Genomic DNA, 16,232 nt, shown 5'->3' on the forward strand with positions numbered 1-16,232 from the left:
TTAAAAAATAATGAAAAAGTGCACAATTAGAAAACTCAGTTACAGAAAGGTACAAAATGTAAATTAACAGCGTTGTCACCTTGGTTTGTAAAAGGTAACCACTTTGAAGTTTCTTACATGAGGCGTGTTTGAAACAAGTAGAAAGAAGACGAATGAAAGGGAAGGAGGAAGGCACTCTCAACACTCAAGCTTGAAAACTGTAATGTTAAGACCACATGTTGTGTGATTCCATTTATGTGAAATGTCCAGAAGAGGCAAATTTATGGAGATAGAAATAGGCAAATTTAGACAGAAAGTACACTATCAGTTGGTTAGGGCTAAGGCGTCAGAAGGGTAGGTGAGGAAGGCTGAGTGACTGCTACTGGGTTACAGGGTTGGGGGGGACAAGAATGTTCTAAATTAGATTGTGGTAATGGTTGCACAGTCTTGTGAACACTAGACTGAAAAAACAATGAATTGTACACTTTAAATGGGTGAATAGTATGGTATGTGAAATATATCTCAAATAAAGCTGTTTAACCAAAATGAAAGAGATGGCCAGAGTTTAGAGAGGAGGAAGTAGACTAGAAACGTAGGCAAAGGGCCTGATCACGCAAGGCTTTGAACATCACTTAAGAGCTCAGGCTTTTCAAATCTCGAAGGCAATGGGGAATCACTGAGAACCTGACAAGTGGTGTCGAAGATGTACAAGACATTTGAAGGACAGGATGTGGGGGCACCAGATGGAAGTCTGCAGCAGAAACCTGGGCAAGATGGAGAGAATCAAGAGACCAGATAGGAATCAGTGACCAATTAAGGTAGAGGTTGTTGGGGGGGAAAGAGAAAAGAAACCCTAGGTTTCTGTCTGAGGAATATAAAGTAGTAAAAGTACCAGTATAGGGATTACAAGGAGTACAGATTTGGGGGCTGAATTATATATATGTTTAAAACAGCCCATAGGTTGCCCAAGAAGCCATTAGTTACATGTATCTGTAGCTTTTTAGAGAAGTTAGTCAAATAAAGTTTTGGGAATGTTCAGGATACAGATGTAGTATAAATCATGAGAGTAAGACGGTGGAAGGGGAACCAGGGAAAGCATCGGACATGAGGATGTACAGTTTTCAAGGAGTACATTGTCAAGTGTCAAATGCACAGCATTTATCCGTTGGATTTAAGTTTGCAAAAGAATTGCTAATAAATTTGGCATAAAATAGCCTCAGCAGAACGATGAGAAAGGAGGTGCGACACTGCATGGTTTCAGGACTGACAAAAGGGGAGACAGCATGTGATACTTACTTAAAGAAGAGAGAGAACAGTAACTTGAGAAGGGTCACAATGCTTTTTTAAGATGAGAAATGAGCATGGTTGAAGGGAAAGCACTAGAGACAGAGAAGGGATGACTGACAGAGCAGAGACCTGAGGATGCAGGAAGAGCTAGAATCCAGAGCCTTCCACAGAAGAGACATCTCGACTGCCTGACACCAGAAGGAAGGAATAAGAAAGGATCGATGTAGAATGTTGGGGAGTGGGAAAAGGAACCAACTAGGGACTCAGAAAACATCGACAGACCTGAAGGCCCAGCACAGATGAGAAGCATGGGAGTCGCACTACTCCACCGTTATATGGTTTCCTCTGTGGCAATCAGCAGCCCTTGGGTACAAACAGAAGACTGCTGGTGAAATGCATCCAGGGCTGGTGTTGCTGGGAAGGTAGTCCAGCCTGGCTTGGCAGAGGATTGAATACTTTCTTGTGTGTAAATCATAGGCTGAACCATATGAAATTGCTGATATGTGACATGTTTTACCTACAAAAACAATTGCATATGGTTCAACCCAACCGTAATTTCTTGACTTGACTAGCTAACTTTACAGCTAAAGATATATAAAAAGAACCATAATGATCCATAAACCAGTAACAACCTAACTAAAAAACTTTCAGTGGGACAAGAATGGGGAAAGGAGAAACTCTCCCGTGATGGGAAAATAAAGAGTAACTACAATTATTTGTGAATATGGCAGTGAATTTCCTTTAATCAAAGACAACCATGACAAATTCATTAACTATCAAAAGCTACATTTTACTAAAAACAATCTGTCTTTAAAAATGTTTAATCATACAATATATACAATACACGCTGCTTTCCTTTTTGGATTTCACTATCCATCCGAGTCCTAAAAAAGGAGGAAAAAAATAGCTGGTTAACAGTTTATAAATGATAAATCAAAATTTCATTTAATATACATAAATGAAATCTAACAACTAGTCCTTCCTCAGTGAGTAGGGCCCAGGTTAACCCACATTATATATCTTATATCTATTCACTTTCCCTCAATTATCTTAGGAAAAAAGAAGCTCAATTAATTAAGGCACATATTAAGAGTATACATTAAGTACTAAAAAGCTGATTTTAATCTCAAAACCATAGAAAACGTGAGCTAAAAACAAAAAACCTTAGCAATTATCTAATTCAAAATCCCCCCATTTTATAGATATATTTCCAGATAAGGAAAATGAAGCTGAGTGAGATCAAGTGACTTGCCCAATGTTTTAAGAGTAAGGGGCAGGGCCAACAGAATCCAGGTCTCCTGATTCCCATCCATAGCTGTTTGTAGTACAGAATGCCAGATCATTACTAAGATTTCCTTATAACAATATTCTTGGGCCGGCCCCGTGGCCTAGCAGTTGGGTGCGCGCGCTCCGCTGCTGGCGGCCCGGGTTCGCATCCCGGGCGCGCACCGACGCACCGCTTCTCCGGCCATGCTGAGGCCGCGTCCCACATACAGCAACTAGAAGGATGTGCAGCTGTGACATACAACTACCTACTGGGGCTTTAAGGGGAAAAAAATAAATAAATAAAATCTTTAAAAAAAAAAAAAAAAAAACAATATTCTCCTTCATAAAAATGAAGAATTATTTCATAGCCTAACTCAAATTTCAGAAATGCCCATTTACTAATATCATTCCAAGGTAATTCTGTCCTAATTCTCCTTTTCTGCTTTGTACGTATAAAACCAGCAAATCTAGTGGGACAGCGAACAAAACAGATGGGAGGATTCAAATTTCCACTTATCTAATTTATCAGTTTTTTGGGGGGGGGGGGAAGCCAAACCAAAAACAAACTCCTGCTCTGCCTCTGTCAACTGCACATCTTAAGAACACCAAAGTAATCACTCCAAAGAAGGGAATTTGCAACCACTAGGTCCTGGTCTGCCTTTCTCATCAGCACACACAGTTCTAAGAATGGGGCACTAGAGGGAGGCAAAATCCAAATTTCACCAAAATGTGAAAAAGTAAGATGGTTTGGAATGCCAAGTAAAGTTTAATAAAAATGTGCACTATCCCACAGAAAATGGTACCTTCAGCTGGCATCAGCACTCAGCCTCTGCTGGCTCTGGCCTGAAGGAATCACAGGCTCCGAGATCTCAAAGGTCTTCACAATCTCCTGGCAGAGAACAAAGAACATGTGGGCACCGGGTTTACACAAAATGACATCGGACACAGAACTACCCAGGGGCAACATGCAGAGCTTTACCTCCCAGTCTCGATAACTCAAAGCTATAATTCCTTGATTCCTAATTTGGGTGTTCTGGTCAATGCCCTCATTTTCTTCGTTAATATTAACAGGCTCTGTTGAAAGACAAAGTTGTCAAAGGTTATCAAATCAGAAGAGGTAAGCTGAACAGAAGCTGATAACAGAAATGAAACCTGTATCAAGAAGGTACTTATGACATACTTATTAGGATTTCAGGCATCGAGTTGTTGTAGTAGAGTAACATGCTCTAATCATTTGAACATCTCTGCACCAGCTAAGCCCTAGTGAGTCCAATATGAAATTGAGAACTTTTAAAGTAACAAGAAGGGCAATGAAATACTTCATTCTCCACCGGAGACCTCAGAAGGAAAAGAGTAATGGAGAGTGTGAAATTATTAACTAAGAATTAAAGATTCTCTCAGGGAGAGGAGAAGGAGCTGGCTTCAGAGAAAAATAGTTAGAAAGAAGGAAACTACAAAAATAACTGTAATTACTAACTTTCTATATTAAAATTTGAGAGAAATTATGTTATTTTTTATCAATCTTTACAGCAATAGATGCTGAGTCAATGACATAAATGAGTCTATTGATTTTAAACTATGGCCACGTTTTCAGTATTTTCAGTTGAGCAAGACACAGCATTGTAAAAGTTTGTTACGTAAAATGAAAACTCAATTTACATTCAACTTAATTTACATAAACTCCATTAATTTACATACTCTTAATTTACATAAACTCTAAATTTACAAGACTTAATTTACATAAACATAAACTTATGTAAACTTAATTTACATAAACTCTAAAAACAAATATGTTTTCTCTAAAAGTAATTTTTCTGAATGTAGTATCATTTACCTATGATTGGCAATCGGTCTTGGTCAAGTCTTATTCTTGCAAAACCATCCTAAAACACAAACATGATTTTAGAAGACTAAAATTTAGATTCAAAACCTATAGCCATTGGATGAAAAAAATTACTTAATTAGAAAATTCTGTATTTCAGACAATCAAAATGTACCACAACAATAATGAGGAGATTATATGGACAAGACTTCTCTAATATCTTTCTTTACCTGGGGTATCTATCAGGTTTCTAATCAGCTTTTTTGTCCAGACACATCTTCTATCCTGAGATCTCTGTTTTGCCTCTTTAAGTGATTCATACATATTTGTGAATACTCCACATTTTATTATGCATAATTGTATCATTTACTGTTGACAAAATATGCCTTTGTTATCATTTCTGGGAAAATATTTTGGTCAACACAAGATTTTTATCTAAGATAAGGTTAAAATTAAATTCATCTTACATGTGCAGGAATGCAACCTGATATATGACTAAAGATAGTCTAAAGCAGATTTCCATAGTACATTTTTTTGAACCTTCTATTTTGAAATAATTTCAAACTTAAAGAGTTACAAGACTACTGTAAAGACTTCTTATAATATCCTTCACCCAGCTTCACCAATTGACCGAGCTTTGCCAAATTTACTTTATCACTATCCCTCTCTATATATATTATATTATTAATTTTTATGAGACAGTAAATGATAGGCAACCTGCCCCTTTTCCCTGAGACCTCAGTGTCCACTTCTTGAGAACAAGAATATTCTCTTACATAACATGAAAACTATCAAATCCAGGAAATTTAACATTTATACCATATAGTTATTTAATCTATAGTTCCATATTCAAATTTTGCCAATTCTTTCACTACATAATTTCTAAAACATAAAAACAAGCACACAACTTGTTTCTTGTTTTAGCTCGTTTCTTCTGCCTACATGTCAATTAATGTTTTACCACAATGGGTCTAAAATACATACTGGTTAGGACAGATACCTTTGCCAGCTCCTATCTATAGCTTTTATTATTTATCCTTATAAAAGTGTATAAAAGCAATTTGAGACATAATCTTAAATCTTACCCTTATAATGAAGGAAACGTGAAAGATGTTCTCCACTGTGCGGGGGAAAGAATGTGGATCAACCACAAAGTCAAAGAAGGACATAGGAGTATCAGCTATGGACAAAAGAGGAAGAAATTCTTCAAAACAGGAAAAATGATTTTGCTTATCAATAAGACCAATACTCTCTAGTGTCAGCCAGAGAAAGGAAATGGGACTCATCCTGCTGTGGGAGTGTCAGTCGATACAACCCTGCTGGAGGGCAATGTGGCATGTCTGTTAAAAATGTGTGCCGACCTGCAATGCTCCTCCAAAAGGTGTCCTACAGGAGTATTAGTGCACGTGCACAAAGCTGTCTACAAGATTTTTCACCTCAGCAGTTTATACAAGAGTAAAATGCTACAAAGAACTTACTCATCCACTAATAGAGGATTTGCTAAATGTATTTATGACAAGCCATACAGTGGGAATCACTGAAAACAATAAGGGGGACCTATACGTATTGATATGAAGAATGACCACATGGGAAAAGTCATGTTGCAGAAGAATGTGTGTATTACGATTAGCTTTGAAGAAAGCATTTAAAAATACAAGAAATCCCAACTACTTATGTATATATTTATATGACCAACATAAACATAAGATAATCTGAAAATATACACGTTTTACAAGTGGCTACCTCTGGGGAGTGAGGAGAGGTGGAATAGGTACTTGACTTTTTACTTTTCTCACTTTTATGGCTTCTTTTCTTTTGTAACAGAAAAGTACCCCATCTTTTAAAAATAACAATGAAAAGTTACTTCACCAGCGTTCTCACATGGAATTTCTAAAGGGGAGATGCCTCATTAAATACATATGCCAAGAAAAAATCACAATGATTCAAACATTACATCTACCTGAAAATGCCTTTTAAATAATAAGTTCTCTCTGAAAGTGACACATCTGATAAATATGAAGTGCTCCATTTTGAACTTCTATCATACTTACGATCTTCTCGAAAATATGTTTGCAACAATCCCAAGATTCTTTCTACTTCTTTTTCTGTTGCTTCTTGATGAGATTCTTCCATTCTTTTTAGCTGAAAATATAAAGTCGTTATCAAGCAGACTGACCTACTTGCCTGCCTGTTAACCTTTTCTGCTCTCTTATACACCCAAACTCCTCTAAATGTCTTTTATTGGGGATTGCTAGCAGTTTTTATTCTCATCTTAAAATTTAAAGTTAAGAAGATTTTCTAGGGGCTGGCCTGGTAGCGTAGTGGTTAAGTTCCCGCGCTCCACTTCGGCGGCCTGGGGTTTGCGGGTTCAGATCCTGGGTGTGGACCTACACACCACTCATCAAGCCATGCTGTGGCAGCGTCCCACGTACAAAATAGAGGAACACTGAGACAGATGTTAGCTCAGCGCCAATCTTCCTCACCAAAAAAAAAAAAAATTTCTAGTTTCAGTAACATTTTTATATTAATTTTTTAATAGAAGAGTAACATTACCAAATCAAGCATTTTCACATTGAACATAAAATAGCACAATACAGAAAGGGCAGTTTAGAACAGTGATTCTCAGGCCCGGCCCCATGGCTGAGTGGTTAAAATTTCACACACTCTGCTTCAGTGGCCTGCGTTTGCAGGTTCATATCCTGGGCATGGACCTACTCCACTCACCAGCCATGCTGTGGCGGTGTCCCATATACAAAATAGAGGAAGACTGGCACAGATGTTAGCTCAGGGCTAATATTCTTCAAGCAAAAAAAAGACGATTGGCAACAGATGTTAGCTCAGGGCAAATCTTCCTCAGGAGACAAAAAAAGAACAGTGGTTCTCAACTGGGAGTGATTTTGCCCCCCTGGGGACGTGTGCCAATATTTGGTTTTTACAACTTGGGGAGGAGGGATGCCCCTGGCATCTAGTAGGAAGAGGCCAAGGATGCTGCTAAGCATCCTACAGTGCACAAGACAGCCCCTCACAACAAAGAATTACCAGCCCCAAATGTTGATAGTGCTGAGGTTGAGAAACCCTGGTTTAGAACTGATCCAAACTACAGAAATGAGTTAAAACTAAGACAAGTGGTCAATCCAATAAAATGTTTAAAAGGCTAAACATTTAAGTGACCAAACCTGACTCCAGACTCGAAAGCTTAGAAAAGATGGCCCAATTGCATGTACACTATATTAATGGCTATTTTAACTTTAGGTATTTTGCAAAGCAACATTTAAAAAAACAAACCTGGGAAGGCATTTCCTTATGTTGTTCTATCATAGGAACTTTTCTTGGACGATTGGCTCGTGGCTTTGGCACAGGGAACTCTCCTTGTATTGAACCCAACCTAATGAAAAATATGCTTTCATGTCTTTTTCTGTTTTTTAAACAAATTTCACTATCTGAAAGCAGTTGCCATGGTATAGTCAAATTCAGACTAGGCATCAGCGATAATAAGAGCTGACATCAGACCAAGACTCTTGTCAGGTTTGTGACATCCTTTCTGCTCCCTGTGTTTCTTTACTCAACCACAGATACCTCCTCCAACACCTTCATATTTTGCTCTGAACAGTAAGCCAGTGAATATGCTTGTGGTCTTCCCAGCTAGCCTACTATTTTGCAAAGCCAACTTCAGCGATCAGGGGAAGGATGAAATTGTGGGGAAAGGGAACAAACAGCTCCACTGGAGTTAAAAGCTTTTGGACTAGGGGAGCTAGGGTGAAGGCTCACAGCCTGGGACTACAGAACACACCTGTTTTAGGATTACAGGTCAAGCAAAGGCCTTGGGATTCCTTTCCCTTTTGGACTTCCTGCACTCCACTCCCCCAAAAAAGCCCTAATGTAGACTCAAGCTACAGTAATAGATGTGTCATGTAGATCAAGGCCTCTGAGAATATGGACCCATGTGGAGATCAAAGTATACAGTGTAGATGGCCAGATGTATATTCACGCACACAGATCCATTTCAGCATAATATGGTAGATCCTATAGTGCTGTAATAGAGTGTTACTCAAGTGCTGTGTGAGCATTTGGGCAGAGATATCTACCCAGACACAGGAGTGATCTGGTTGGGAAATCTGATCCTATACTGATACCTGTCTGGGGAAGTTACTGAGGGCTTCCAAGTTGGAACCTATGTACAAGTACATCTTACCGGATGGAAAAAGATGGGGGAAAGGACATTGTAGACCAAGGGAACAGCAAGTGCAAGGGCACAAAGTTGTAAGTCATTCACTGTGGCTGGAAGTGGGGCTGGATGATGAGATAAAGTTTAATAAGTCACACCACAAAAGGCTATCTTTAGATCCTAGGATTTATGACACAGCCTAGAACTCAACAGCAAAAAACAAAGCTTTGGACTTTATCTTATAATAAAGAAGTTTCATCTTTATGCTATAATATATACAGTGGTTCTGGGCACCTGAGTTACCCAAAGGCTTGTTAAAAACAGATGCCTGGCCCCACACCACAGACCTACTACATCTGCATCTCCTAAACCTTCTAACTGAGATGCTAACCATCTCAGGAGGTTTAGAAGGGTGAATCAGAACAGACAAATGCCCAGGAACTATACCGCTTACGGAGGAAACAACTTGGTTGGTTACCCTAGAGGAAGTGTCTACTGAGGCACAGGACCAGTGTGTGTGAGGCTGTCTTACGAAAGAACCAGTAAGAGCTGTTCTTAGTTTTTCCATAGGACTGAGCTAGGAAATTAAGACAGAAGCCAGTTTGATTTGAGTATAAAGAAAAACTTTTCCAAATTAGAGTTGTATCCAAAAAATGAACTGGCAGTTTATGTGACAGTGACTCAAGTAGTCTTCAAATATAGGTCAGTGATCATCCAACAGGGACTTATAATAAATGGCACTTTACATACATTGGTGGAATCTTAAGATACCATCCATAGGAGGTATCATCCTCCTACATGATAAGGATTTTAAAGACGATAAAACAAAGCCCAACTTTATGCCACAGACCCAAAGTCTCACATGCTAGAAAGCAAAGCAGCCAGCAGAGCACCTTGGTAAGGAGGTTCTGGCCCATGGCCTTTCCTGCTTAAATTAAGCAGGATGAGGTTCCATCCACATCAAGATTTCATGAGCTTTTGAATCAAAGTTTAGAAAGTCTCCAAACAATGGCATCATGATCGTCACTTCTATAATACCAAATAATTTTTGTCCCTACAATAAAAAACAATTTAAGATTTACAAATGGCTGGTCTGTCGGATTTTTAAAATAATCTTACAGAAAATGGAATGTATGGGTTTTATTAAAGATGTTTTCTGCTGTTTGGCCTGATATTTTCCAGGAGTCATAGACTATGAATTCAAAATCAGAACTATCTTCATCACGGATGAGTTCTTCAGCTTCTAGCGGATTTACACCCATATGTGTCAGCTACAAAAATGAAGGGAAACAAAAACCCCAGTTAAGCCATGAGCAATCACTCACCACATCCAACAATCCGTATCGCTAAACTTTAACAGACCAGAGGCAAAGCCAGTTTTCAGTGTCCTAACATGTTGGCTAAATTTCTTATTATAAAGATAATTTTATATACAAATTCCTGTTTTCAAAGGTAACTTCTTTTTGGCAGAAAATATTCTTCAATGCACTTAGAACCTTTTGGTGAGAAAGTGAGATGATCTAGATCAATGGTTCTCAACCAGCATAATTTTGCCCCCCAGGGGTCTTTTGGCAATATCTGGAGACATTTTGGTTGTCACAACTGGGCAGGGGGGTGCTTCTGGCATCTAGTGGGTAGCGGCCAGGATACTGCTCAGCATCCTACAACACACAGTACAGGTCCCCACAGCAAAGACTCACCCCGCCCAAAATGTCCACAGTGCCAAGGCTGAGAAACCCTGCTCTAGCCCATTGGCAGGCTGAAGGGTTTAGGTATGCCAAAAGAACTAAGCCCACTGGGGATTTCTGGATCACAAGTAGTTCATTTTCTAAAGTATTAGGAAAACTACTACCATAAAAATATAAAATCACATCCCAAATCAAAAATTCCAAGACAGAATAGGGAAGTTTAGCTGGCTTTCAGATTTTCATCTTTAGCCAAACTCCTAGAGACATCTAGTCAGGTTGTGTCTCAGTATATCCAGAGAGCAGTGGCCTAGCATCAGAGAGAGAATCGTTCATCTTAAAATTGCCTTCCTGGGAGGAGTTGGCGGAAGTCTAATAATTCTCTTATCTCACACTGTCTTATAGAAAATGTATATTAAATTTACTTTTATGAAAATACACTTACTACATTATAAAATGCCTAAGAGTTATCAAATTAAAATGGTAATATCATATATAAACAATAATCAAAAAGCCCTATTAAAGGTAATCGAACTTTGAAGAAAAGAGAGGCTACGAGAACCCAGTCAGAGAGGTATGGTCAGCTCCTTTCAGTTGCCCTGCTGCCCCATGCTACAACACGCTTGTCGGAGGACGTTTCAGCTTTTGTCTGGTCAAATCTATCAATCTTTTCTTTATAGTCTCTATACTTAGTGTTATACTTGGAAAGGTCTTCCCACCCAGAGTCTAAACAGCTATTAATTTAGGTTTTACACTGAATGCTTTAAGACTTCTGGAATTTATTTTGATATGTTATTTAAAGTACAGAATTTACCCTGATAAATAAAAGTAACTTTAAAAAAAATAACCCAGTATATGGTCACTTTATTTACTGAGCTGTACATTAGTGTCCATTTTTCTAAATGCATTATACTTCACAATAAAAAAAGTTAAAAAAAAAAAGAAAATTTTAAGGTTTTAAATTTAAGTAAGTCAAATTTAAATTTTAAAATTTTTAAGGTTTTAAAAACAACGAAAATCTCATCTGCCTCATACCTTTACAAGATAATGAATTTTTCTGGTCAGACCTCATGATACTAAATCATTTCAATAACCATTTAACAAACATCCAGTCAGAAATTCAACATCCTAGCAGCGATGCTAGGACAGAGATTGGCTCAGAGTAGAACCAAGAAAAAAAAGCCAACAGAGTAAGATATGAGGTCAGTATCACTGTGCTTTTTTTGGTAAATCCATCAAGGAAAAGTTTTAAAAATTTCAGGAAACAAACATTCAAACTTATTAAGGGGCAAAGAAAGGTAAATAAAACAACAACAACAAAAACTCAAAAAAGCAAAACTCCAATCATATCTATCTGTATGGTTCTGAAATATCCTCAAAGATAGACCAAAACATGCCCCCTCCACCAGGCTCAACTCATCTTCAGCTGAGCTCTGCTACCTGCAGTGTGGGCTTTTGCCCAGCTTAGGACAAAGGTCCCAGGTCACTGGAACACTTATGAACTGATAGTTCAGGAAAAAATGGCCATTTGTAAATAAACATAGCACCCAGAGTCTTAGAAAGCTAAGAGATGTTCACACTGCTCTGAGCTCCCACCCTAAATTCCACCACACAGCTCTACTGTCATCTGTTTAGTTTGGTAAGATCTCTCTAGAGGAATCTGAGACCAACAGTGAAGTGAAACGGAAACCCATTTACGTATGGATATAAGCAAAGGAGATAATTATACAATATGTGGCAGATGAAACATTTTTTTATTAAGATTCTGTAGCTTTGAACTTACTAGAGTTTCAACGTATCTTAACATATCGAACGAGTTCAGATCAGAACGCAGCTGCTTTGCTTTCTCTTTGCCCAAATCTGAAGCCAGAACAAGAAAATGGGCATCGAGGACTGCTTCTCTTGCTCTGGACACTAGTCAAAAAAGAAGGAAAACACACTAATTACAAAACACACATCCACAGGTATTTTCCCTAAATTTCCAACTACGTACTTACTCGGCATTTCCCACTGGCTCAAAAAAAAAAAAATCTCAAACATCCCCATCTCCCTCTAAAAACTGACTCCCCTGCCCAACTCACCAAAATCTGGAATCAACGCTGACCAGTCTTCCTCAAAGCCAGCTCTGTCTCCAGTGTTCCTACTCCTGTGAACCGAACCACAATCTCTTCTAACCCCAGTTTAACAAAACCTCTATCATCTCTAACACTGGCTTTTCCCTTTGACTCCAGGAACCCATCCTAGTCACTATTACCACCCGTGCTGAGGTAAGGCCAACTGACTGCCCTCTACTTGTAAGGCGCTGTGCTTGGCATGGTGGTTTGCTGACCAGCAATAGGTGAGCTGTCAAGAAGCCTCAAGTGAAATAATGGTTCTGTGCTGGGTGGGCAGCAGGAGACTCACACCTCCGCATGGCAGCACCAGCACCACCAAATGCAGTCTACAGGCAGCAGGGCAGTGACCTCTGAGGATGGATGATGGAAAACGTTTGATAGAGGATAGGGGATTTAAGATAAGCTGTTGAGAGAACAAGATTTAAATAAAAGGAGACAGAGGGAATGGGGCAGGAAAACCGAGGATGAAGTTTGGGGAGATGAGGGAAGGGTCCACTGGAGGAAACAGGCAGCGCTGAGGGGACTGGGCTTAATCAGATTCCGTAGGGAACAGGGAGTGTGAAAAAGTGCTCTGGGAACACCTGCAAAGGTGAAAAGGAAGCCAAGAAGAGACGAACACGGCCAAGTTCAAATGCAGAAATGCCGATGCCTGGCTTGCTCCTTGAGGCCATTTCATTTGAATCACTGATTTCCTGAACACTCCTCAGCTGGTGAACTTGTTGACTCCAGTTTTTGTTTTTATACATCATTTTTTTCCTCAATTTTATTTTGGAGAGTTACTGTGGAAGTGACACTGAGTGAGAGAACAAAGCAGAGGCAGCTGCAGGAGACTCACTCCTGGGCTCTTCTAGATCTCCCTCACCCATTAGCCTTGCTGCACTTACATGAGAAAAGTGCACATCTCTGTCACGAGTGCCTTTAAGGCCTCTAACGGGTTAAAATGAAGACTATCAAATCCATGAATGCCAAGGATCTAGAATTCTGTGTTTGCTGACCAACTCCTGGAGTCCAGCTGAGTGAATCATTTTGTCTTAAAGAGGTGACCGAGTCAGCACAGTGGAAATAGCTGAGGGGGAAATGACGTGTGGATCAAGAACTGGTAAGATGCACAGTAAGACGTCATGGGAGTGAATGAGGCAAGAGTAACCCCGAGGAGACTGACTGGGGATCCAGGCGTGGGAGAGAAGAAAAGCTAAAGAGGGTAGAGGAGGAATGTAACCAGGTGAAACGGAAAGGCTCAGTTCTGGAAGCTTTTGACGAGATTTAGCAAATGTGGTAGACCAAGGTGGGGAATGGTAAGGAGGCTGTGGTCAGAGCAAGGCAGACCCATGTCTGAGAGCATACAGACAGAAAAATGCTAAAAGGGGACAACATCTAAACCATTAGCCACACTAGGGAATGACTAGAAATAAAAGTTCTGGTCCTCAAAGAACATGAGGAATTGTGGTCGGGCAAGTTCTGATGACTCTTCTTTACTGTTGCATTTGTCTGCATTCCCCCTCTCTATCCCCACACAACTGTTAGAGAGGGCCCAGAGGGAAAAGTGGTCTGGGGACTTGCCCTAGGGCTCTGTGACCCAGTGCCCACATCAGAGGGTAGCCCTGACTTGTCCTCTGTCATCCAACAGACTGCTGCTACCACTAACACTGCTGCTGCTTTTAATTCAAACCAAGATTACTTTTCAAAGCCCCCCCACCATGGTCTAGAGCTCAGTGCTCTGAAATTTCTCTCTCTCTCTCTCTCACACACACACACACACACACACACACACACACACACACTGAGCCCTGAGTGGAGACCTACAAGTCCACTTGTAGACATGGCCACCCCCACTGGGTTATATAGGTGGACTAAAAGCAAGGAGCTGGGGTGGGGGGTGGGGGAGATTGGGAGGAGGACAGGAAAGAAACAGGATGTCAGAGACCAGCTCAGTTCTTTAATTCACCCATTCAACAAATATATCTTGGGGATATAGCAGTAAATACAACAGAAAGATAAAAACACATGCAAGTTCGCAAACCTCAACAAGCAATAGAACCACCTGGGGAGTTGTTAAAACAGATCACAGCCCCCAGGATTTGCCATGAAGCCTTAGGCTATGCTTAGGGAATGGGAAGCCAGTATTATCACTACAGTGAAAGGTTCCAAAACTATCCAAGTACTATTATAAACGTGGGAACTGTTTCATGTCAATAATTTAGCTCTTATATAAAACTAATTAAAATGATCCTGAAACTTATAACAAAAAGCTTCCATACATAAAACGAATTACCTCCATTAAACAGAGTGTTAGCCTCTTCAAGGACCTCTGTCAATTTGTCGCTGGCATTCAGTATATCCTCTCGGTTTTCTATTTAAAAAAATACAAGCTTTGGGAAATGCGCTCGACATTCACTGACAAGTTGACAAAGTGACCACCTGCAGGAAGGCCAAATATCTTTATCTTTGTTAACCAAACCGCACGGAAAGAGAAAGGTGACCGTACGCCTTAAATAGCATGACCCGGCTCCCTCAAACCTTCACCCAAAGGGCTCCCCTACTAACAGTGGTTCTCAAACTCGGCAAACCACAGAAGCCCCTGGAGGGCCAACAACAGATGGGCGGGCCACCCTCAGTTTCAGACTGGGTAGGTCTGGGGTGTGGTCCGAGGATTTACATTTCTCACAGTTCCCGGGCGCCGCTGCTGGGCCGGCGACCACACGCTGGGGACCTGCTGAATGCAAGGATGGGAGCCCGGGGACCGCGTCCCGCCTCTCCCCCTTCCTGGCCGTCTGGGCTCGGGCGAGTCGCCCACTGCGCCTGGCCTCCAGCCGCGCCGTCCTGCCCCTCGGGGCCCTGCGCGCCCCCGCCAAGGTCGCGCAGCTCGATCGACACGACGGAGGGGGAGCACTCTGTGAGCCAATCGAGGCGCGGCCAGGCGGCGCGGCTGGCCTCGGGCGCCGCTGACCACCGGGCCGCGCGGGGCCTGCGCCCGGCACCTGCCCCCGCCCGCCCGGCCCGCGCCGCCCCGCGCCCCGCCTTACGTTGGACCGAGTTGATGAGCGCCCGGTACTGATGGCGGATCTGGCGGCACAGGCCGTGGTCGGTCTCCGCCTCCAAGCTCGCCGGGTCCACCAGCTCGTCCCCGGAATCCGACGGCTCTGCCTCCTCCAAGCTCGGGCGCTCCGGGGCCTCCCTGCGCTCGGGCGCGGAGCCGCGGCGGGACACGGGCGACAGCGGGGACCGCGAGCGGGAGCGAGAGCGCGTGCGGTCCCGGTGTGGGTCGCGACCCCGGCCCCTGCCCTCGGACCGGCGGCCGTTGCTGTCCCCCGACATCGCGCCAATTCGCCGTGCAACTTCGGAACGGCGGAAGTTCGCGCCAGAAACTGAAACCTCTGCTCGGCGCGAGCGCCTGCTCCCTGCGGAACGCGGCTCCAGGCCGCGCGAGCGCACAGCGACGCCTGTGGCGGGAGGCCGGCGGCGGGCCGCGGCGCGCGCGCAGTGGTTAGAGCGCCTCCGGGCCGGCACGGGAGGCACCGCAGGGCCCTGACGTCTGGTGGATAGTACTAAGATCCCACTTATTCACACTGTAAGGGGGTTAGAATCGTGGTTGTCTAGTCCCCCAGGGTCCTTCTCCTTCCCCAGGTCTCTTTGGTTCCCCAGGACACAACCACAGGCTGGCAACGTCATGGGCACGCGGTGCACGTTTGTTGATCGAGGCTCCTGCAGTTGGGCAGGACGAGCGCTGGACTAGGAGACGAGAGACGTGGTTCTACCACTCACCGTCTGTGACGTTAGTTTCCCACAGCCATCGTTGAGGGGGATCAAATGGGGTTTATGTGCGTCTGGCAATCCCACTCTTGGTGAGGTCAGAAGAACAAACAAAAAATTAACAAGGTTCCTTGACTTTCTCAAAATAAACTCTCTGTTAACCA

The 16,232-nt window shown here is 42.1% G+C and overlaps 1 protein-coding gene across 2 annotated transcripts; it reads right to left on the reverse strand.

Annotated features, from left to right (window-relative positions):
* Positions 1-1,978: 1,978 nt before the first annotated feature.
* Positions 1,979-15,694, reverse strand: NSMCE4A (NSE4A component of SMC5/6 complex). Of its 2 annotated transcripts, XM_004428142.3 has the most exons (11): positions 15,342-15,689; positions 14,591-14,668; positions 11,988-12,118; positions 9,639-9,790; positions 7,640-7,739; positions 6,406-6,496; positions 5,440-5,534; positions 4,367-4,415; positions 3,512-3,606; positions 3,336-3,421; positions 1,979-2,150 (listed from the first exon to the last, which is right to left on the reverse strand). In XM_004428142.3, the coding sequence occupies exons 1-10, from the start codon at positions 15,631-15,633 to the stop codon at positions 3,338-3,340; spliced, it is 1,167 nt and encodes a 388-aa protein (XP_004428199.1). In that variant the 5' UTR covers positions 15,634-15,689; the 3' UTR covers positions 1,979-2,150; positions 3,336-3,337. The 2 variants fall into 2 exon arrangements, with proteins under 2 accessions (XP_004428199.1, XP_087288863.1); XM_087432737.1 differs by lacking the exons at positions 7,640-7,739; positions 9,639-9,790 and having other exon boundaries at positions 15,342-15,694.
* Between the last annotated feature and the right edge of the window lie 538 nt (positions 15,695-16,232).

Source organism: Ceratotherium simum, chromosome 6 (assembly GCF_057802395.1).
Source record: "Ceratotherium simum simum isolate JZ-2026a chromosome 6, ASM5780239v1, whole genome shotgun sequence".
In the NCBI taxonomy this organism is placed as follows: Eukaryota; Metazoa; Chordata; class Mammalia; order Perissodactyla; family Rhinocerotidae; genus Ceratotherium; species Ceratotherium simum.

Coding starts and splice junctions, on each gene's coding strand:
- NSMCE4A (XM_004428142.3), bottom strand. CDS start 15,633: ATGTCGGGGGACAGCAACGGCCGCCGGTCCGAGGGCAGGGGCCGGGGT. Junction 12,119..14,590: donor TAACACTCTGTTTAATGGAG/GTAATTCGTTTT, acceptor TTTTTTGACTAG/TGTCCAGAGCAAGAGAAGCA. Junction 3,607..4,366: donor AGACCGATTGCCAATCATAG/GTAAATGATACT, acceptor GTCTTTCAACAG/AGCCTGTTAATATTAACGAA.